At 36.1% G+C, this 23,821-nt stretch overlaps 1 protein-coding gene across 1 annotated transcript; it reads right to left on the bottom strand.

The window, feature by feature from the left end:
• Window positions 1-8,571: 8,571 nt before the first annotated feature.
• Window positions 8,572-23,195, bottom strand: LOC137405397 (sulfotransferase 1E1-like). The gene is made up of 8 exons (XM_068091645.1): window positions 23,151-23,195; window positions 19,583-19,782; window positions 18,825-19,025; window positions 14,888-14,943; window positions 13,712-13,891; window positions 9,370-9,519; window positions 9,151-9,223; window positions 8,572-8,910 (listed from the first exon to the last, which is right to left on the bottom strand). Exons 2-8 carry the CDS (start codon window positions 19,770-19,772, stop codon window positions 8,804-8,806), a joined length of 957 nt encoding a protein of 318 aa, XP_067947746.1. The 5' UTR covers window positions 19,773-19,782; window positions 23,151-23,195; the 3' UTR covers window positions 8,572-8,803.
• Window positions 23,196-23,821: the final 626 nt, after the last annotated feature.

Genomic DNA, 23,821 nt, shown 5'->3' on the forward strand with positions numbered 1-23,821 from the left:
CTAAATAAGTACATGTATTTGCTTATTGATTCACGGAGTGTTAGTTAAATCACGAATTGGGCCATATGAAAAGAAATGTTTTTAAATGGCTCTCTGTGTAGTTGAAACTTGATTTGCCTGTCAATAAGCAACTCATCCTATAACAACAAGACAGGGAGCTTGCTTATACAGACGGTTCCCAATCTACGAACGAGTTACGTTCCGAACGATTGTTCGTAAGGTGAATTTGTTCGTAAGTTGCTTCAGTGCTATAATTTGTATTATAATTTATGTTTAAAGATGTGGTTGCGTCAAAAAAATTTGATTTAATGAAATTAAGACCCATAAAAGGCTAAAAAATCAGCTACAATTTGATGTCATTTTTGTCTTTGTAGACCAACCCTGTCCAGAGATATATGCGTTTGAATGAGGCCCTCTTTTAAAAAGCTCATGTTCCAGCGGGTGCTTCTTTCGTGATGTCACAAGCAATACATCTGAAAAGAAACCACGAGCAATAAATATAAGGTCGCTTCGTTAGCGAATCATCAGCGCGAAATCTTTATATAGGTCGTAATAAATGTTATCACTCATAAAACGTGTTGTCTGTGATCTCAAATTTAGGGATTTTACTCTATTATTAAATCGCATGGACATCGATATTTACTAAATTAATTAACATCGTTACTTTAATGAATTACTCGATCGACACGTTTTATTGGCGAACAATATAATTGTAAGAATTGCTGCGACGGTGACTTCGAGTTTTCTTGGCATCAGGTAGTTAAAGTTCTACGGAGGAAGATCGGAGAATGGAGGTAAATTTATCTTTTACTTTGAGTCTCCTATAGAGTTTCCTGTTGAGTTTACATTCAGATTATATTTCCCTGTTTGAGGCTAAAATGTAATTTCCTGCGCGTGCGAGATACGTATGTACAGTAAGTTCTTGAAGGCTTCTTTTTAATCTTTAGCATCTAGCAATACAATGGCTTAGATTGATGAATATACTAAAGGTAATATTTTAGTACTCATTAATACATGTACTAATTAATAAAATTATAACTTTTTGCTATCACTAATCATCGTTTTATATTTTTTTATCGGTTCACCTAGCTACATTTGCTTCAAATTTTCTGTAGCAGCTTTATCTAATATATTAGATTTATGATTTGACATTGGATGTTCACTTTTCACTTGTAGAAAGTGAAGAAAATCGATTGATCAATGCAAATCTTTAACTTCCAGAACCAAAGCTTCGAATCGTTGGCTTGGCGTACTTGTGCCTTTGTTAAACGTTTATCCGTTTTTAAAATTACACTCGCAATCTATTTAACTCCCAATTTGAAAGCTTTCAATAGATACGCTTTAGAATGACATATCTATGAATGACATATATTTATTGCATTTGTTTTACTGATTACAGAATGTTTATGTCGTCCCACCAGCCGAAGCAGCTTTGTCAGTGTGGAAACTGCCATAAATAAGTTGAAAGAGAGACTTGAATGTGTGCTGCATAAACCATGTTTTGTTTGAGTTTGTTGCAGTAGATGAATTTGTCTTATTGTATCAGCTAAAACTATGTGAGTGGCCACGACTTGATGAATATTTTTAATAAAAGCTTTATGCCGAAATGAAAATATTTTTGCTCGTAAAAATTATATAATAAAATAATATTGTTGAAGATAATGCAAAACATGATTTGCAGAATATTGTAGTGAATTGGATATGGTATATGGATGTCCGCAGAACTGGAGAATGTGAGTTCAAATTCAGTTTGCAGCAGACTTTTCATTCTTAAAACTCTATCCCTATGTATATTCTTTTCAAAGACGCGGCTTGCTTACTTACGATAGTAAGAAACTAGTAGTCGGTGTAGGCAATGATATACAGCCCCGCCCCAAGAATAGGCGACAGACATAAGGTGGGCGGGACTTATGGAAGGCTGTATATCGTTAGTATGGGTAGCGGCGGAACTGCGCTGATACAAAGATCTTATACTACATAGTTAGCTTGACAAAATTACCGTAGACCGGTAGAATTGGTAGTCGGTACCCAAATGTTTACACAACATTTGGAGAAAGTGAGTAGAATAAATTTTCAATTTTCGTTATTTGATGCCTTTGAAACATTCACAATAATGCATCTGTAGCTGGATTTAAAATTTTATTCTAGCCAACATGAGCAAATGCAAAATAAGATATATGCCAATAGAGCCGCATAGGACTAGACTTTTATCGCAAATAGCCGATGTGAATACGAGAGATAGAGACAGGTTGTATAACGCGTGACATCATTTTGGGCAAGTCTGGGCACGTTTTTGTGGCCTGAGCGTTTTTACCGCGATCACATTTTTTCGATTTTAATCTTCAAATATCTTGGCAATGAGATTGCCTAACACAACAAACAACCTATCAACTGATAGAGAACAAAAATGCTTTCTTTTAAGATCAACTCAAATTTGACGCAACCACATCTTTAAGGCCTATATAAGTATATTGAAGGTTTCTATAAGTATTTTTAAAGATGTGGTTGCGTCAAATTTGAGTTGATCTTAAAAGAAAGCATTTTTTTCTCTATCAGTTGATATGTTGTTTGTTGTGTTACGCGATCTCATTGCCAAGATATTTGAAGATTAAAATCGAAAAAATGTGATCGCGGTAAAAACGCTCAGGCCACAAAAACGTGCTCAGACTTGCCCAAAATGATGTCACGCGTTATACAACCTGTCTCTATCTCTCGTATTCACATCGGCTATTTGCGATAAAAGTCTAGTCCTATGCGGCTCTATTGGCATATATCTTATTTTGCATTTGCTCATGTTGGCTAGAATAAAATTTTAAATCCAGCTACAGATGCATTATTGTGAATGTTTCAAAGGCATCAAATAACGAAAATTGAAAATTTATTTTACTCACTTTCTCCAAATGTTGTGTAAACATTTGGGTACCGACTACCAATTCTACCGGTCTACGGTAATTTTGTCAAGCTAACTATGTAGTATAAGATCTTTGTATCAGCGCAGTTCCGCCGCTACCCATACTAACGATATACAGCCTTCCATAAGTCCCGCCCACCTTATGTCTGTCGCCTATTCTTGGGGCGGGGCTGTATATCATTGCCTACACCGACTACTAGTTTCTTACTATCGTAAGTAAGCAAGCCGCGTCTTTGAAAAGAATATACATAGGGATAGAGTTTTAAGAATGAAAAGTCTGCTGCAAACTGAATTTGAACTCACATTCTCCAGTTCTGCGGACATCCATATACCATATCCAATTCACTACAATATTCTGCAAATCATGTTTTGCATTATCTTCAACAATATTATTTTATTATATAATTTTTACGAGCAAAAATATTTTCATCTCGGCATAAAGCTTTTATTAAAAATATTCATCAAGTCGTGGCCACTCACATAGTTTTAGCTGATACAATAAGACAAATTCATCTACTGCAACAAACTCAAACAAAACATGGTTTATGCAGCACACATTCAAGTCTCTCTTTCAACTTATTTATGGCAGTTTCCACACTGACAAAGCTGCTTCGGCTGGTGGGACGACATAAACATTCTGTAATCAGTAAAACAAATGCAATAAATATATGTCATTCATAGATATGTCATTCTAAAGCGTATCTATTGAAAGCTTTCAAATTGGGAGTTAAATAGATTGCGAGTGTAATTTTAAAAACGGATAAACGTTTAACAAAGGCACAAGTACGCCAAGCCAACGATTCGAAGCTTTGGTTCTGGAAGTTAAAGATTTGCATTGATCAATCGATTTTCTTCACTTTCTACAAGTGAAAAGTGAACATCCAATGTCAAATCATAAATCTAATATATTAGATAAAGCTGCTACAGAAAATTTGAAGCAAATGTAGCTAGGTGAACCGATAAAAAAATATAAAACGATGATTAGTGATAGCAAAAAGTTATAATTTTATTAATTAGTACATGTATTAATGAGTACTAAAATATTACCTTTAGTATATTCATCAATCTAAGCCATTGTATTGCTAGATGCTAAAGATTAAAAAGAAGCCTTCAAGAACTTACTGTACATACGTATCTCGCACGCGCAGGAAATTACATTTTAGCCTCAAACAGGGAAATATAATCTGAATGTAAACTCAACAGGAAACTCTATAGGAGACTCAAAGTAAAAGATAAATTTACCTCCATTCTCCGATCTTCCTCCGTAGAACTACCTGATGCCAAGACAACTCGGAGTCACCTTCGCAGTAACTTTACAGCAATTTTACAATTACATGTATGTTGTTTGCCAATAAAACGTGTCGATCGAGTAATTCATTAAAGTAACGATGTTAATTAATTTAGTAAATATCGATGTCCATGCGATTTACTAATAGAGTAAAATCCCTAAATTTGAGATCACAGACAACACGTTTTACGAGTGATAACATTTATTACAGCCTATATAAAGATTTCGCGCTGATGATTGGCTAAGGAAGCGACCTCATATTTATCGCTTGTGGTTTCTTTTCAGATATATTGCTTGTGACGTCACGACAGAAGCACCCGCTGGAGCGTGAGCTTTTTAAAAGAGGGCCTCATTCAAACGCATATATCTCTGGACAGGGTTGGTCTACAAAGACAAAAATGGCACCAAATTGTAGCTGATGTTTTAGCCTTTTATGGGTCTTAATTTCATTAAATCGAATTTTTTTACGCAACCACATATTTAAGGCTTGTATAAGTAACCTGTATTGGTTTGTACTGGAAATTTTTTTAATAAAATAGAGATAATACTTTGGTGGATGCCGGGCCATGACACTACATTTCTTATTTATTGTATGTCTTGTCCTTTTTATTATATTGTTGTTTTAATCGTTATGCTATCACTTATCGTTGTTGTCTTATTTTTTTGTATGTGTTGTCCGTTTATTATATCGTTGTTTCACTCGTTATGCTATTGTTATATCTGATATACCGTCATAACATTATCATTTATCGTCACTTATATTGTTGTCATACCAATGCGCTAGCGGTCCTATTTATTCACCTTGTTAGCCGGTGTTCTTACCGTTTGCCGTTAGCCGGAACGGTTGATATTATTGTATATAAAGGAGTGCGTTCATTTAGTTGAGCAGAGCAAATAGACACTCCTCGGCTAGTGAAATTTCCTTCGCTAATTAAAAGCTGAATGAAACTAGTAGTTTCAAACTACACACACTCTCTTTTCTTTATTTATTAGTCTAGATCGTGCCAAGTAAAGGCCGGCAAATCCCTTTACAATACGTACAGTAAAAATAAAAAAGTTGTTTGCGCACTGGAGATACGTTCACGCACCTATGCACTGCAACGAACTGGGCAGAGAAAGGTAGATGCTGGGTGGTGGTTCTGAGTAGTGCCTACACGCAGACCTGTTCGTATGTACCGTTGTTCGTAACTCGAATGTTCGTAAGTAGGGAACCGTCTGTATTTACTTTTTAGATAGACTGTTACCAGCAATTCGGTTGCCAAAAATAGGCTGTTGTGTCTTCAATTTAAACTAGCATTGCCTACATAAATTGAATCTTCATTTAGGCTATACAGGCCTATGGCTAGATTAGGTTCTATTCTGTAAGATACATGTGATTTTGTTAAACTATATGATATAAAAAGTAAATAAGTTAAAAAATAACCTCCTGGCAGTATGTCTTAAAGATAATCTGCTACACTAACCGTTATAAATTGTGAAAGAGCAGGCAATTTCCATAGAAAATGGTGGTTATAACTTGTGGTAGGCCAGTTAATTTCTATGGTCAAAAATGCAGGAGTGAAAAAGGCTGTGTACCAGCCAATTATAAAAGGTGGTTAGCCATCTAACTCACTGACCCCAAAGTAGATTGGCTGATCACTTATTGTAAAAAATAAGCTACACAACATGCTATTTTTCTAGGATATACTGTAGGCCAATAAGAGTTATATAACTGGGTAAGTTCATGTGAAGAATATCTAGTAGCGTCAACAGCTGCTCTTCAGTACATAATGTGAAGAACAGCCGTGACTAGTGGTCTAGGACTCCTGACCTGCAAGCAACAGACTAGGGTTCATTTCCTAAAAAAGGGCCACTGATGGTGACAGGAATGATGTTCAACCCTTACATTGCTAGCAGGAGTTGGAAAAGAATAAAATTGAATCGATGTAATAATGATAAACTATTTCCGCCAATCACAAATGCATCGGCTTTATCTCTACCGAAGCCGTGAAATCCTGAAGAAATGAATGGGAGAACGAGGCATCACAGCTTTTTATGCTGGTGTGGCGAAGGGTGCACGGACATGATGTGGTCAATTCGGCAAGCGAACAGCTTTGCGATTGGCCGAAGTATTTCTCGCGATCAGCCGGTAGCTCGCAGTCAATGTACAGTAGATACCCCTACAACTTAAGTAATCAGTTTCAAAAATGCTTATGGTATAGGAATTTACGTTATGCGAAGCATTTAATACTTCAAACTACCTGATTCCTTCCAAGATTGTCCCAAACTTACCCACATGGCTCTTCAAATAAGAAAAAAGTCGAATGTAACTTTTTAAATTAATGGCTGTACAGCAACTGCGGTATTATTGGTTGGCATCGGCAAATATATATTTTGTTCTTATCAATTACACTTGGTTTATAGTGCATAAAAAGGTAATGTTACATTAAGAAAGGAGAGCGCACAACTTAAATGTGAACTGAAATTGATTTGTTTCATTTTTTGCCCTGCAAGGTCTATGCTAGAAAGAAAACAAAAGTTGATGTCTAAAAGTAAAATGTAAAACATTTATTTACTATAATCAGAGGATTGTCTGGGTGTTCGTTCATCTGTGCGAAGACAAGGTTTAGAAGTGTGAAAAAATGCTTGCTTTCAACAAGAGTCAATCTTAAGACATTCAGCTTTGTAAATCGACACTTGAACACCTGTGCCAGCCGACTGCCTTCAGCTGTTGTTAAAAATCTGCCCTCTGTCGGCATACCTGAGACTTTTAGGGTATTAGTATATATATAATATAGATAACCCCATGCATCATTATTTTCTTTGAAGTGTGGCAACAGAGAAAACCTCAGTTTCAAGGTTAACAATGAAGCGCTTGTTATTCAAGTCGAGTTTGAGAAATTGCGCCGACTTGACGTTTTACGCTATATGGAATGTCCTATGTAATATCATTCAAAGACTTTACATAAGTTTTTCACGTCTAGTTAAATTTCCGCCAAAGGAGGTTTACATTATATAGACATCTACTGTTAGTATTGGGTAGCCCTGGTTTATACAATTATATTGTTAATTATTATGGTTGACTTTTAGGGTTTCTCTTACATCTATAGGCGTCTTTCAACTGAGTAGAAAAAATGAGACAATGAACAGAGCCTATTTCCTGTCTGATGATACCATTAATGATGCAAGCAGCTTCATTATTGTTGTTTAGTTGTTAAGATTTGACCTTGTGCAGGTCATCCGCTTACGAAGTAGCAAAGCTTGAGGTTTCATCGCATGCCTATACAGGACACAGACGCATCTCTGACTTTATTTCTCTCAAATAAATGATGGCTGCCTTATGTTTGTATCTTTATTTATTGTTTTCTCATTCGTTACAAAATGGTAATTAAAAATGTTGAACTGGTTGACATTGTCATGGGTGCTTAATCACCGGAATCGTTGCATCCAACATGTCGATACCCATCACTCCGAGTTTGACTAGATCCGTCCTGTTCTCCAAAGTGCCTGTCTGTCGATCAAATATGTTGAAAAGCTAATGGACACTACATTGTAATGCAATCCTTTGCTGTACATAATATTTGTAAATTAAATTGTAAATTAACTTATTTTGAAAATATCATTGCCAGCTGCTATCATTGATCAAAACCTGCTCAAAGTATTTCAAAGTTTCAAGTGATTTAATAATATTTTACAAACTTGCTAACAAGTTTAGATAAAGGTATGCTTTTGCGTTTACATTTTATGCAAAGCCAATCAGTGACACCTTCGTAAAAATTGAATTGCAGGTTATTGACGTTACACCTAATATTTCAAGGAATAATGAAAATAAGATTTTTGCTTATTTTTGGCAAACTTTTTGTGCTATTTCTGTTTTGACCACGCAAGCCCTGGTCGCTTCGCAAAGAAAACTCAGCCTTAGCTTGCTTTAGCTCAAGCCGGTTGTCCATAATGTAGATAAATCTGAGCAGCAATTCAAGCAAATCATTACATCATGAGAGGCAGCAGCATGTGGTCACATGAGACTGCATGGCTGATGATCACATGATCAATGTACTAAAGAGTACAGCATTAAATGGATTAAAATTGGATTAAATGAAAATATCATCCCTCAACAAAAGACATAAGCTGTATAGCTATGGTCCTTGTTACAACCTGGGACCCAGGCAGAAATTTCGCACAGAAAACGCGCTAACCTTCATTTGTGCAATACATTTTGATGAAATCTTGATCAGCAGTTTTTTTGCAGAGGTTGGACAACTCTCAACTGTTTTGCAGGCAGCATTCAAAGCCTAGCTTCTAATTTCATTACCAATAATCTGGCTATCCTGTTGCTGATGCTTGCGACCTACGTGGAATTGAGATTGCCAGATTGCAGATTGCCAGCTCTGTGTAAAGATTGACAAGAAAATTTATTAGCAAATAAACAGGGGAGTACGATCAACTCTAAGCTTTGATGTCATTTTTATGATTGGATATTTTAAAAATAATCAGCAAAAACAGGCCTAAAACTTTGGTGTTTTTTCATAGCATCACAGTTATTAACTGGCTACATACAGTCCTAACATAACAGCTAAATGAGTGTTTTATTTTTTTCTTCGGAAGCATAAGCTAGGCCAGCTCTATCAGTAGGTGAAAGGTATATCCTTTCCTCCTTTCCATGCTGCCAGCACAGCATCAAATGCTTCATTTTGAGCAACTGTGAAGTGGTTTTTCCAGTCCCCAATTTCTCCTGAAATTTGAAATGTTATAATTTTATTAACTTTTCTACATCTGTTTAATTAAATTAATTGCTTCACCGCTATTAATTGCACAATTCTACAATGTGATTTTATGGAGCGCATGCTACCTTATCTGGTACTTAAGAATAGGCGATATATTAACTTAACTGGTATGATGTGATCCAGTTGCCATTACATGAAAGCTGATCAATATGTTTTTAGACTTGCAATAGAAATCTGCAAGTTTTTACCTTTCCTATACATGTGAGCCATGACCTTGTTCATGTCTTTTGAATCGAAGTCTTTAATTTGCATCTGCTCAGTCTAAAAAAAATGGAGATACACTTGTACTTGCCTAGGAGACATCTATTACCATGTTAGTAAATTTATTACCAACTGAGCTGTTCTACTTATAGTGAGTTTGGTAAGTCATCTAGTAGGTCATTGATCTAATAATCTAACAGCCATACCAGTTTTTGCATTGCTTCACTTGGTTTAGCTTCTTCTTTTGCTTTTCTCATTTTCTTGATGTCTGTGGCTTCAGCAATTTGCTGAACCAGCTCAGGAGACCTGTTTGTACCCATAAACTCATTCACCTTCTGGATGACCTCAGCAGGATTCTAAAATTGGTTGTACAGCATTTGTTATAGTTCAGTTAACAATATATGTTATATCTTCATATTATAGACCACTTCAGTGCGTATCAACACAGCTAAGAGAAGTGTGACAGCCTCAGCATGTACAACCGTTGCCATACATTTTAAATGTAGTAAGGAACATTTTACAATTATTGCTCATCATGCTCACACACAGACATTGGTTTCGACTAAAATCATCGAAGATTTCATCTTGAGTCAATTATTTAAAATTTTTATCTACAGTAAAAGTAGCAAAAGAAATTTTTATTCATCAAAAGTCAGTAAAATAGTATTACAGATTTTGTCTAATCATTAAATTTGATTATGATGGCTGCAATTACACAGCAGTCCTAGTTAAACAGCTGATACGCGTGTACTGCATGGAATTATTTGTTGTTTTGTGTTTACTGTTACATTAAATCATGACATAACAAGATTATAGAGAAAGTAAGGTGCAGCGAGGGCCCATATACGCAGTAGCATGGCTATTCGAGGCACATAGCCTGACTTAACAGTTGAGATTAATCATCAATGAAGAAAAACAGAGTTGTCTAAGCAATAGGAATCGGAACAAGCCTATGCCAGAGAGCCCAGCAAGTGCTGCTTCAAAGCAGCCCTAAAACCATCATGACTGCCAAATTTCCTGAGCCGAATTTGCAAGGAATTCCATGCTGATGACACACGATAGGCAACCCGTCTATGGCCACCAATAGAAAAGGAGGGTGGAAGAGATAAGAGTTTTTATGATGTATTATTTTAAGCGATCGCTTCTGGATGACTAAAATTTTGTTGAAGCAGCTCATTGGAACATTTCTCCATGCTCCCAAGCAATAAACTATTCTACTGCTAATTATAGTATTATATCAAAGCAGAAGAGGCATTTTAGTAAGATCAACGAGGCTTGGTAAACAATGTGTCTTGACCAGTTTAGTGTACATATATCTACTGCAATGCCTAAAAATGTTATGCTATCCGTCAATTGTATGTTTTGTCCATTCATGGAAATAATTTTCATTCATTCATTGTTAATCATAATTATCTTCATTCAAGTGTTTAGTTTTTGGCAGTACACAATAAGTCAGTATCATCAGCAAACAAAATAGTTTTAAATTTATCAGTACTCTTTACAAGATCATTTATATATAACAATAAGAGTATAGGTCCAAGAATGGATCCTTGGGGTACTCCACATTTAATTACTAAAGGTTAGGATACTTTCTGAAATATAATAACACTCTGAAAATGATATGATTTGACTTTGAATTAGTTTTTAACTCGAATGAGAGAAATTTATTTGCTTCAGCTTATTTATCAAAATAGAGTGATCTATTGTATCAAAAGCCTTTGAAAGTCAATGAATATATCTAAAACAGATAGACTATTGTTCATAACTGCAAGTGTATTGTTTGTAAATTTTACCAATGCTTCACAAGTTCCTTTCCCTTTCTGAAATCCAAACTAAGATTCTGCAATGTCTTCTTTAATAGTGTAGTTATGGATTTTTTGGTTAATAAGAGGCTCAAAGTAATTTTTATTGTTTTAAATTTTTATTAAAAATAAGCTTGCACAAAATTTCAGTAAATTTTATTAAAATGTATCGGTATTTTTCTTTAATTTGCGATTGTTTTTGATGTTTGGAGTGATCTGATAACCAGAATGTTTCAAGATTAAAATAAATCAAACTTGATCGCAGTTAAATAGCTAAAATCAAGTGAAAATATGATTATGATGCCTATAGTTGCAAATAGACCTGCTGATCTCGCTGCAACTTCAACGCATTAGCAAACATTAGCTATCGCACTGATAACAACTAGTGATGTCATTTCTCACAAACTTTTTTAAACGTTTCAACCACGATCAAATTTTTTCAAATGTAATCTTAAAACATCCTGAAAGTCAGATCACCTCAAACATCAAAAACAATTGTGAAAGATAGAAAAATATTGATACTTTCAACAACAGTATCTAAAATTTTGTTAAGCTTATTTTTGAAGATAAGTAGTGCCATTGTACTGAAACAGTTTTTTCCAGGGCTGATACTCCCCCCTAAAAGGCCCATTAGGTTCGGTCCAAAATCACGTTTTAGGGGGGTTTTCAGACCATGGGCACTGTCAGTGAATTTGCTACTTTAGGGGTGGTTTCCACAACCAAGCCAGTGAAAAGGCCCATGCTCATTAAGGTTTTATTCAGCCAAAGTAATACTAAGAAATTTCACCGAAACTCCAGTCTTCATTTTAATGCAGATTGCTGCTGTTTGCTCGCTGACGGGAAAGGAAGGGAAAAGAGACAGTCGACACTGCATCATCTTAGCAACCCTTTAGCAATATACTCAGAATGATTGATATGATTTTTATTTTATTGATATTCATTATGTTTTCCTTTGTAAATGAAAATGATGATCTGATGGTTGATGTTTGGAATCAGTTTTATTAACCCTTTTGCAGGCATAGGTGATATTTTGTCATTTTGCGATACTGACGTTAGTGGGCAGAGCTGCTATTATGTCGCCACACGAACGGTTTTTGTAAATTGATTTATGGTTAGCTAATTGCCTTTTTTTGTTTAATTTTTTACCAACAGTCAACTACAATACATTAGTCTCTGTTAGCAACAAAAAAATAAGCCGTTAGCAGAAGAAAAAACGATCGTTTTTGCAATACTAAACAAACGAAAAATCCGAAATAAAAACGTATTTAAATAATATTGGGAATTTTGTTTTTAGCTTTATTCTGCTTTATTAATGCATGACTCATATTGGATGTTGAGTGGGGTGTGGAACCTGGGCCCCCTTTTGGGAACTCCTAGTGCTTAGGGGGTGCATTTCAAATGACCAACCAGGCGATTGGGGGTACAATATCCAAATTCAAATTGACCAACCAGGCGATTGGGGTACAATATCCAAGTCTGGGCCTATCCAGATGGGTGTTTCTTTCAGAGTATCAGCCCTGGGCAGTTTTTATAAAATATTTGTCAAGGTGAAGCACTTGTTTCAACCAGATTATCGGTGTGCTATTTAGATTTCACAAAGGTAAATTAAAATATTATAAGATATCTAGATATGTTGCAAATCTACAGAGTAGGTAGTCAAGTAACTTGGAAAAGCAACTTGTTTGTATATGCATCAAAACAAACTCGTGATTACTAAATGTTCAAAGGCCAGACATTTGGTAACAGCACATTAGAATAGTCTCTGACTTTCAGGCAGCAAAAGGTTAACATGGCCTTTAAAAGAAGCGAGTGAAGATTTTGGCTAAAAGAGTCTGTAACTAAGTGTTGAATGTTTTTCCTAACAGATGTCTACCAAAGAACTTTCTTATAAACTTAGTGTAGATATTGCTGTAAAATTGCAATCGAGCTTACACATAGTTTATAAATTCATGATCCCATATCAGTGTCAGTATTCTTTGTTTTCATGCATTGAGGATGAAATTTATAGCATCATCTGATTCATGTTACCTTAGATTGACACTTTTTTAGATTTATGTTTTATTGGATGTCTACTAAAAAGATCATTTTTTGCATGTAATCAATATTCTTTAAAGATTATTACGGCTGACATAATATCTGTTGTGTATTGTTGATCGCTTGTTGTTATCATGGCTGTAGCCAGTCATACCAGGTTAAAATAATTAATTTCATAGTAATATAAGTTTAAAACATAAAATGCTACTATTAACATGCTAAGTAATCTCAAAAGTGAGTCATTCTGTTACAATTTAAGAGAGATGAGTGACTGAACTGGTTGTAATATGTGCCATCCCATTACTTAGCTTATGAACTTAGTACTTTCTCAGTACAATAATTACCTTTAGGTAATGCGATTATTTCTGTCTATGTGGAAATATGCCTGCAAGTCTGTCTCCAATGTCTCCAAAAGAATAATAACTCCCATGAAAAACATTTTTGATTCAGTGAACTTGCTGTCATTGATTAATTTACTGCTTAAAATGTCTTCAAAACTGAGTTTAATTTTTTCAAACTTGTATTATGAAGTAGACAAGTGAAGGGGTTCATTTTGACAAAAAAAAACACAAGTTTGTATTTTCATTCTATTCGCAACTGTACTAACCTTGACCTCCCATCCCTAGTCCATACCTACCATTATGCTAGTCATCAATTGGACCCCAAGTCTAGGTTACCGACAGCACAGGTCAGGTTACACGACTTAACTTACCAGTTTCATGTCTTCGTAGAAGACGAGAAGTACGTTTGGTTCATCTCTCAAGGACCACACGTACTCTGTATAGTCAAAGTAACTTCCATAAGGCAAGTCCTTGGAGTACATGTAGTCTTGTATGTAATCTTCGAAGGCCAGAGTTGATAGGGTAGCTAATGCTGGGTCCAGCTTTGAAGACTAAAATATAAAGATTTATAACTCAAATTTTATAATTTGATTTATAAATAATTTAAAACTAAATTTAGCTAATTTATCAGTTAAAATATCAAGATTTATAACTCTGCATTCTGGATATATAATTATTAGCCAAAAGCAGCTAGCCTCGGTGATAGTTAATAGAACATGGATGAATAGATATCTAGGTCTCAGGTCTTCAGCTTAACCTGATCTCTCAATAGTTTGTATGTAGGCAGCAGTTGGATAGATATAAAAAGTGTGAAATAGTGAGCTTTATTCAAAGTTGTTTCAATTGGTATAGTCGTGGATGGTGAAAATACTCTAAACAACCACGATTTTCGCTCCACATTTTTCCTAATTTCACTGAGGCCGGTGCAATCTTGATAAGTAGGAGGTTGCACAAGCATGAATATGGTGAAAAAAAATATTTAGAATGTGGAAGTCACTCTCCTTCAGTTGTCCTATTGCAGCGCAGGTCGGCATTCACTGGCATCCCCTCAAAGCAATTTCTTCTCATCTTATTTAACATTGACTAATTTAATGTTTCAGAAATTTGTATCTGTTTTGGATAGTATTATAACGTTTGTATCTCAAAAAATAATAACAGCCATAATAACTAGCCAAACACAGGTTGCGTAGATCAATGGAACCCAGAGGAAACCTTATTTATAAGAAATAGAGCAGAGATTGCAGACATATAGGCTTAAGGTCACATGACTAAAACTGACCTATCACAAGCCTTTTATGCAGAAAGCAGTTGTACAGGTATAGAAGGTAAAAATTGCCAAATTTGGGAGTTGTCTTTGATTGGCTATCAGGAATGAGTTATTGTAAGATAGAAGTATTTAGCAAACTTAATAGACAGTCATAGTTTAAATATGATTGGTTGTGATTACATCAATCAGGAAGTCATCAATTTACCCAACTCTAAAATTACCTTGCTTCAAAAAACATAACACCAGATGCATTGACTCTTCTGTTGCAATGTCTACTTACCAAGTTCTTCTCATAATAGTACATGGAAACGCAAGCATCCTTTGGATTTCTCACAACTGTAAGCAAAATATTCAGAGTTAAAATTAATGAAAAGCTTTCGGATGTGATGTGACAAACTAAGGGATCTCTGTTAACTAAACATCTCTAGTTATGTGAACGAGATTTGTGAGAACCATCCATCATCATAGTTACATGAAAGATCCACCTCAGTCTAATAATATGAGCTTAGCTGTTAGTAGGTGAACGCAAATGTTGACTTGCAACAAAGTTCACATTACAGTCATTTGGTATCAAAAGATTCACCATGTCTTACTCTGGTGTGTTGTAGGTGCAAAATATGTGGAAACGTGATTACATGCTCACAAAAGCTCAAAAACAAACAGTTAATCGCAGCTATCAGGAAACTGCAGTAGATTAGAATCTCTTTCCAAAACTGCTCAAATGGGACGTAGTTGAACGAGATGGCTTCTGGTTACACTTTCATGCAACCTCATTCGTCGAAATATTTTCACAAATATACTTCTTGCTTTTAATAAAACCATGTCTATTGTCTTTACGCATCTATGTCATCATCATTGTAATGCTGTCACTTTGAGGACTGATATCTTAAAACCTACCGTGAAAAGTTGTTTAATTTTTTAACCTTGAGCTCGAAAGAGTGCATATCATTTTCTGATAAACATGACGAGCCTGTTGGTAACTTGTGATAGTCAGAAAAATGCTGCAGAAATTATTCGCGCTGTTTGGCAGGAAGTATGGGTGACATGATCAGATCATAACTAGACGATTAGACCAAGCCGAAACAAAACTGTAAAGTAGCGAGCATCTATATTTGATACGGGCTCTTCGGTGAAACTCGAAGTGTTTGTCATAAACTAGTGCTACGAGAAGTTTTATATTGAGCCTTTTATTGGCCTTTCAATTCACGTGAGAACATCACGTGTCAAAACAATAACCAAATGAATTGACAACGTCAGAGAAATAAACTGTTTCCAATCTACCGCAGTTTCGTGATGGCGACGATTAACTGTTCGTTTTTGAGCTTTTAAGAGCTTGTAGTCACATTTTCACATGTTTTGCACCTACAACAAACAGATTAAGACATGGTGAACTTTTTGATACCAAATAACTGTAATGCGAACTTTGTTGCAAGTCAACCTTTAAATAAAGCTATTTAACTTGATCTCAGTTGCCCAAAAACATCTACAGAAATCTTTATGAATTCTTATGTAAAATTATAAAGGAAAATGATTATGAAGACCACAGACTGGGTACTAGTTTAGCTCTAAATCTTATTCATTTCTCAAAAGAATTTCCAATGTTAGAGCTTGCAAAGAATATACAAATTTGATAGATAAACAACTTACACAAGCAAATATTCTAAAAGACTTTGACAGACTTGAAGCATTATGAAAAGGGGAGAATTCCTAAAAACTTGCTTATAATTGACAGTTTTTGTCCTCTACTAATTATAATTCATATAAGAATATTTTTAAATAGACCATGAATAATACTGCCAACCCACACTCCTTCTTACATTCAACCCTAAATAGTTTTTATGACTTCCTCACTATAATTATTAATCAGGACACAATTTGATTGTAAATACAAGGCGGTCTTGGTCTTGTTTATCTCAGGTCCTTTTGGAGACATGGAGTTCAGCTGAGTCAGATCGCCTGTTGCGTTCATCAGCTTACAAGTTTGTTAGGCCTTCAGTGTTGTTATCACATGATTGGCTAGTACAGTTGGCTATGCTTGTTAGCCAGTCATACGTGATTTCAGGTCTGGTCGCTCACCTGTGAACTCTGTTCTAGCAGATGAACATGCAGTTTGTTTTTTCAGTCAATATGAATCACTGTGTTTGCATGATGTGTATAATTCACAAATTTGAGCCAGTCCGCAAGTTATCCGCTTTATGGAAACGGCATAAATCTGCAAGATAAGCGAGTTTTCGATCCGCAAAACTTTATCGAATCCACCATCCTTGCGAATCCTGGAAAAGGCACTTGTGAATCATGCGCATGAAAGTATGGCTAGCTATTCCATTATAAATATTTTCACGCTTCAATCGGTTTTTATTTCAGTAGTGTGCCAATGTTCCGAACGGTTGCTGCTTAGCTTAGCGTGACAAGACTGCATAGCTATTTATGGAGTCATTAATTAGGCTCATATTTGACCTATGGGGTCAAGCGCTGGCGTTGAAAGCAACGTATTGGCAGGTGTTCCTTGAAAAGCTAGATTGCAGAGTAACTCAATTTGCGCACAGCCTCAAAGGCGAATCGTGTGAATTACGCGAGTCATGAAAACATAGTGAACCAGTCCCCTTTACTTCCAACTGATCGAGTTTTTAGTTACTAAAAGATTGTTTGTTACACAAAGTCTCAACTTAACTTAACAAAAAGCAAAATTTGCTAGTTATGAATTTTTATATTATATTTTTAATCTGTATGTTCTTTTATTTATCTTTGGTTGTACTTACTGTGCAAACCTTATGATTCTGCTATTAATTCAACTACCTCTGAACTTTTGTTTTGATTAATATTTGTCTTTTACATCAGGTTAGTGTTGAGGTTGAAAGTCAAGGTTGAAAGTCAATAAAGTTTATTACAACTACATACATCAATAAAGTCTTAACTTCTCAGAATTTCACTGTCCTAGCCATGTTTCTACATTGCTAAAACATCTATGCTACAATAGAATTGAGTGACAGGCTCTTTGAAAAGAGCTAACTAGATTATATAGTTTGCAATACTCATATCCTACACTGTTGTTCATATTTTGTGAGTTTTTTGGAAAGAGAAGCGCCACTGCCTCCGATACATTTATTTAATAGATAGCATAGACAATTGATAACTGTAAGCGCTGAGTAGTAGTAAATAGTTATTAGTAGTAGCAAAAATGTCATTGCTAGTACTAATAACTATATGCTATTACTATACAGTCATAACTCTACATATGAGTGCTCCAACATACGAGAAACTCAAAATATGAGCTGACTTTATAGCAAGTTTCTTCCTTGAGATACGAGTAATATTTAGGATTGAGTGCACAAGCCAGTTCTTTATGGCCACTACACTATATGGCCAAGTATGTGAGAGGCCACTTTTAAGAACATTGCTCAGTCTTTCTCCTCAAATCAGTTTGAAAAAGTTTGTAACAAATTAGCTAAAAGGTATAGTAAATGCGAGACAATGCGCACAACCGGAAACAGATACTAAAAGAATAGCACACAAAAATTAAAGTAGGTTTAGTAGAAGATTAAAACTTAACTTCGAGTGTGTATTTAGTAAGCTAAATTTATTTAGGTTGAATTCACAGTTTCTATTACATAGGGTCACAAATGTTTAGTGTACCGAACGCGTTGCTCTTAAGTCTCTCTCAGCCCGCACTATTCACACCATTTGTCTCAAATATAAAACTTTATTCAATTGTGTACATGATGATGTTATATTTTATTGCAGATCATAACATGTAAACGGGTATTTGTTACTTTGTTAGTGTAACTATGTAATTAATTCAATTAAAACCACATTTTCTACCATAAGATCATCATTAAGGGGTTTTTTTGCCATCTTACTGTTGATATACCTAGGCTACACTACACTGGAGTTACAGGCTTTTTAACAAGAGCCAACTAGATTATTTAAAATTGCAATTCTACACTGTTGTCCATAGTTTGTAGGTTTCATAGAAAGAGGAGTGCCACTGCCTCCCGTACTTTAATTTAATGGATAGTATTATAAACAACTGGTAACTATAAACACTGAGTAATAGCGCATAGTTATTAGTAGTAGCAAAAATGATATTGCTTACTTTAATGTGTGCGCAATTCATGTGTTAACAAGTACATGTAGTTAGTAGTTTTCTGATACAAGTTGCAAATTTGCTATTTGCCAATTGAGTTTTTGTAATCAGCAATTGTTATTATGTTGCTTACCAACCACAGTTTTTCCTTTTCTAAACTCAGCAGGAAGTACATCAAGTCTGTAGTGGGTGTTAAGAACTCTGGGTGAAGGAATAATCTCCTCACTTTTTTCAACAGGACTAAAATCTATCATGACGACTTCTTTGGGTTGAGTCACATTATTAGCTGACCCGTTGAGTAGCATTGTCATCACTTCCCACATAAAGTGAGTACCTAAACAATGGTTTATGATCAAGCTAAGTTTTAGGGAAGTAGCTTGAGTTCTGAGAGGTTTTAGGGAAGCAGTTTGATTTTCAGGAGGATAAAAAGGAACATAGTCTTACATTACAAAGTTCTCTTTACAGCAGGTGGAGCGGAGCGCATGACTATTGCTCATGCTTATGAAAAGCTTTGTCATCATTTCGTAGTTATTATCTCCTTTAGATTCAAATTTGTGCAAGAGAGCACGACTCCATTTTAGCCAGCTTAATTAGAGACGGCAACTGTTGCTTTTTATTTAGGACCATGAAAGTCATAGATTTTACTCTTTAAAATGGAGTACTAGTCTATAGTTACATAACAATGTTTCATACAAATCTGTGCTTGTACCAAGCTAACTGGCTGACTAACATCTGAATGGAAAGTGAAAAATTACACTCATTCATTGGAAAAGCTTTTAGAAGGGCTTAACAACCAGATATCAGAGAGGAGCGACTGGTTCTAAATTGATAATTTACCCGAATTGCGTTGCAAGTTTTTTGCTAGTAATATAACAATAAGAAAAGGCTCACCATTCTTAGGATAAGTTGCAAGTAAGAAGTCAGGTGATTTCCACTTGTAGCTTGCCAAGTCCGCTCTGATGTTTTTTAGCCATTCAGGATTGAACATGATAGCTGGCACTTTAAACTTGCCATCATCCGACACAAAATATTCACCAGTTTTAGACCCAGCAAATGGGTGGGAGCTGAGACGTTCCTCCATAGTTTCACCTCTAAAATTATAGAGCAATTGTAATAGTTTTCAACTCACATAGTTGAGTCTTTGAAGCACACTTGAGTAACTTCAGTCTCTTGAAACTATGTTTAGGTTTTTTTAATGTGTAAAAATAGTGATGTCTACACACTCAACAAAAACTATTATGAAACGTTTTTCTCTTCCGGAGCGACTTTCTCCCAAAATAATTTATGTATACATAAGATTATCTGAAGATTGCTCTTACCAAGCATGAAACTAATAGTAATAAAGTGTTTTATCTAAAGTTATAGTCAGTTTTATTGATTATACATATATACAAATCAATAAATCTTTAAAGCTATATTTATATAGCTTTATATAAAGCTATATTTATATATATATATCTCAAAGTTTGTCATTAGGTGTGTCCAGCTATAGCTATTAAAATTTAGAAAAGAAATATCCACCTCGTGCTGGATTTGACCTCACAACCTTTTGATCACCAGGTGATAATCTTACCACGTAAGCTATGCGAGATGCAATGATATCATTAGGAGATATGCGTCGCTATGTCAGATTAAAATACTCATAGCACTATGCGTTATACAATGTAACTAAAGCTTACTCTTACGGCTCTTATTTGCAAGTTTAGCCATACAGATAGTAGCGTGGTAAAATTAGTCATCGGCAATGTGCCAAAATAATGACAAGCAACTGCGTTACCTGTCAAGGTTTATAAGCTGTTTTAATACTCGTGCAACGCCTTGCAGCCGGCTAGTGGTTTGTAAATTTGCATGGTTGCCCGCATGTAGATAGGAATGTCTATGAACAAATATGGCTGCTTAGAGGGTTTAGGCATATGCAGAAGAGCAGCGGTGATAAGGAGTCACCTTGATAGATGCCTCGCTTAATTTGTACACTCGCCAGCTTTTTGCCATTAGCCTCCAGTTCTGTCTTCCATTTGGTCATTGACATCTTGATGAATGCCACAAGAGCAGGGTGAACATTGTACATACTGAGGCACTTAAGTATCCAACTATGGGGAATTGAGTCATAGGCCTTTTTGTAATCAATCCAAGCCATGGCAAGATTGGTTTGCCTTCTCCTGCTGTCTTGACAGACCGTCCGATCCACCAGTAACTGATGTTTAGCTCCTCGGGTGTTGCGCCCAATTCGTTTCTGAGCACTGGTCATATAGTGACTCATGTGCTCTTCTAGTTTGTCTGCAACTATTCCTGAGAGCAGTTTCCAAGTGGTGGGCAAGCACGTTATCGGTCGATAGTTTTTAGGAATCGGCCCCTGCTTTCGATCTTTTATCAGAAGTACAGTTCGTCCTTTGGTCAGCAATTCTGGATGGTCACCTTGTTCTATTAGGCATTCTATCTGCTTAGCCATTCTAGTGTGAAGTGATGTCAATTTCTTTAACCAGAAGGCTTGAATCATGTCATGGCCAGATGCTGCCCAGTTCTTCATACGCTGCACTCTGCACTTGATGTCCTCTTCGCTGATGGTGAGTCCTTGCTGGGCCACAGTGTGTTGATGGCTCTCTTTAAGCCTCTTCAACCAATTTGCAGTGATGTTATGAGTAGTCTCTTTCTCCCAGATGTCCTTCCAGAACTTTGAAGTGCTAGATCGGGGAGGCTCAGACATTGGCCTCTGCAGTTCACCTTTGAACTGGGAATACACTCTAGATGGATTATTGATGAACAGTTTGTTCATTCTCTTGTTATCCCGCTCTTTGGTGTACCTCTTCAGTCGTGCCGAGAGTGCTACTAGCTGCTGTTTGGCAGATTCTAGAGCTTCTATTGTGGCTTCCCTTTTTGGACGCTCCAAACTGTGGTTAGATCTCTCACTGAGCCTACTAACTTTCTTGCGCAAGTCCTTGATCTTATTTTGTAGCCTCAGCTGCCAGGATGGAATGACATGAAGCCTTGTTGGCATTGGCTTAATATCCATCCCCTCCAAGATGTTGCTGTACTGTAGATTAAGGCATTAGTCTCACTGATTGATCCAGATGAGAACAGATAGCGCAGTTGGTAAGGTATTGGGAGTGATCATTAGGTCCTCGGTTCAAACCCCAACAACTGCACTTTTCTGGTGGTCCTTTGACAAGACCCTTGCTTCACTATGTTTCCATGGTGCGCAGTACTGCGAAGCAGCCCCCCTCCGAAGTCGAGGGGATTGTACGTTTCCATGCTGCGCAGTGGTTTTCTGAATTTCAGCAAATTAGCCAGAGAAGAGAAATTGTATAAATCGAATCGCCTGATGGAGAAATAGAATCGATCACGGATACCGAACGTCATAAACGGTCTTTTTATGATTCTGTCGTCATTATACTTTTATTTACAATACACATTCACAAGGTTTTACAAACCTTAACACACTTTTTACAAAGTAATATATTTTTAATAAGTATTTTTAAGTAATATATTATTTATACGTTAATTTAGGACTTGCCACCTATTTTTCGAAATGTGTTGGCATCGATAACAAAGTCCAGGAAAGTAATCACCTCATCATCCTCGTGAATGCAGACCATAATTAAATTTAAGTGAAAGAAGATCGGAAGAATAAAAAAAACAAGATTAGCAGGACAACCTTTGTACTAGTTTATGGCCTTCGAAGAATCCGTATCCACGGCATGAGAGCTATGCGCAGCCACTGCGCAGTCGCTGTTTCTTTGCTGCGAATTTGCACTGGCTTCGCACTGATCAGTGCGCAGTGATTTCAGTGCGAAGACACCGTTTCCATGATTCGGAGATAGCGCAACTCCGAAGCACTGCGCATCATGGAAACATAGTGCTTGTATAACGTCTACAATCTCTATGATGAGTGCACTAACCAAAGCCATGCCGGCTCGGGCGTCGCCCGGTCAAACAAGGTCCGCGCTGCCTGTAGCTGAACCAGGACAAGGCAGTGGAAAATGGGCTACTGGTTCAAAACGGATGAAATGGACTCGGACTGATAACACGGACCTCATGCAGTGCTACTTTATGAGTGAACATCAAAAGTGGGGCTATATGGAAAGGATGCGTCAACTGTGGATATATATATATATATGTGTATATATAATGTATGTATATAAATTTCTGATAAATGAGCCTGCTGATACTATGATACTATATATACTATATATATTGTATATATTATAAGTAAGTTATATACTATATATATAGTATCACAGTATCAGCAGGCTTACGCAGGTACGAATTGTAGCATGACCAGTTGCCAATTCATATTACAAAACACAGTTAGTGGTGGAACAACTCCATTCTGCTGCTTTTCTTTCGTCCTTCCTATCAAACCTACACTCTCTATATTTCAAATGCGACAATCTCGTTTCCAAAAACTAATATTCAGCGTCTAACACATGAAATTAAAATGTAACTCTGTTTAAATACTTACGGTTTACTACTGAGCTGTATTTTCAGTGGCAGTGGATGATCACAAGCGATGATAAAATAATGTGCAAAGTACTGCGAAGTCGGTTATCTGCTCATTCAAGCGGTAAACTATGTTGTTTTGCACAAGTTGACGCCTGTATATTCCATATTCTAGGGGGTGCCACACTTACATGCCTTGTTACCTACTCTTCAAATGACAGAGTCAAAGTGATTTACTGATGAAGGGACCTTTCAGCACTGCGCTCAATATTACTTACATACACAATGTAATACTTGTATAGTTGCACTCTCGTGGTGCCTGGATAGCTGCACTCTCGTGGTGCCTGGATAAAAACACTTTCAGTCATTACTTAAACGCATGACTACACGCACCGATGCAATGCATCTTTGACGCTTAGCATTGTGTAGATACACACACCCTTGGCGATGTTCTGGTTGAAAAAAAAATTAACCAATGAGAGTTCGCCTCGATCATATAAAGGATCTACATCTTTGCTAGACATTTCAGAACTGTTATTGAAGCGTTGTCAGAATATTTGTATCATATTGTGGATTATCAGTAATTTGTGATAGCAATGGAGTTTGTGCAACTAATTACACTGCTATATTTTGCTCAAAGAACAAAGGCTACACTTTAATTATGAAAACAACCAAGTACAAAAATACTCAAAT

Source organism: Watersipora subatra, chromosome 9, assembly GCF_963576615.1.
Source record: "Watersipora subatra chromosome 9, tzWatSuba1.1, whole genome shotgun sequence".
In the NCBI taxonomy this organism is placed as follows: Eukaryota; Metazoa; Bryozoa; class Gymnolaemata; order Cheilostomatida; family Watersiporidae; genus Watersipora; species Watersipora subatra.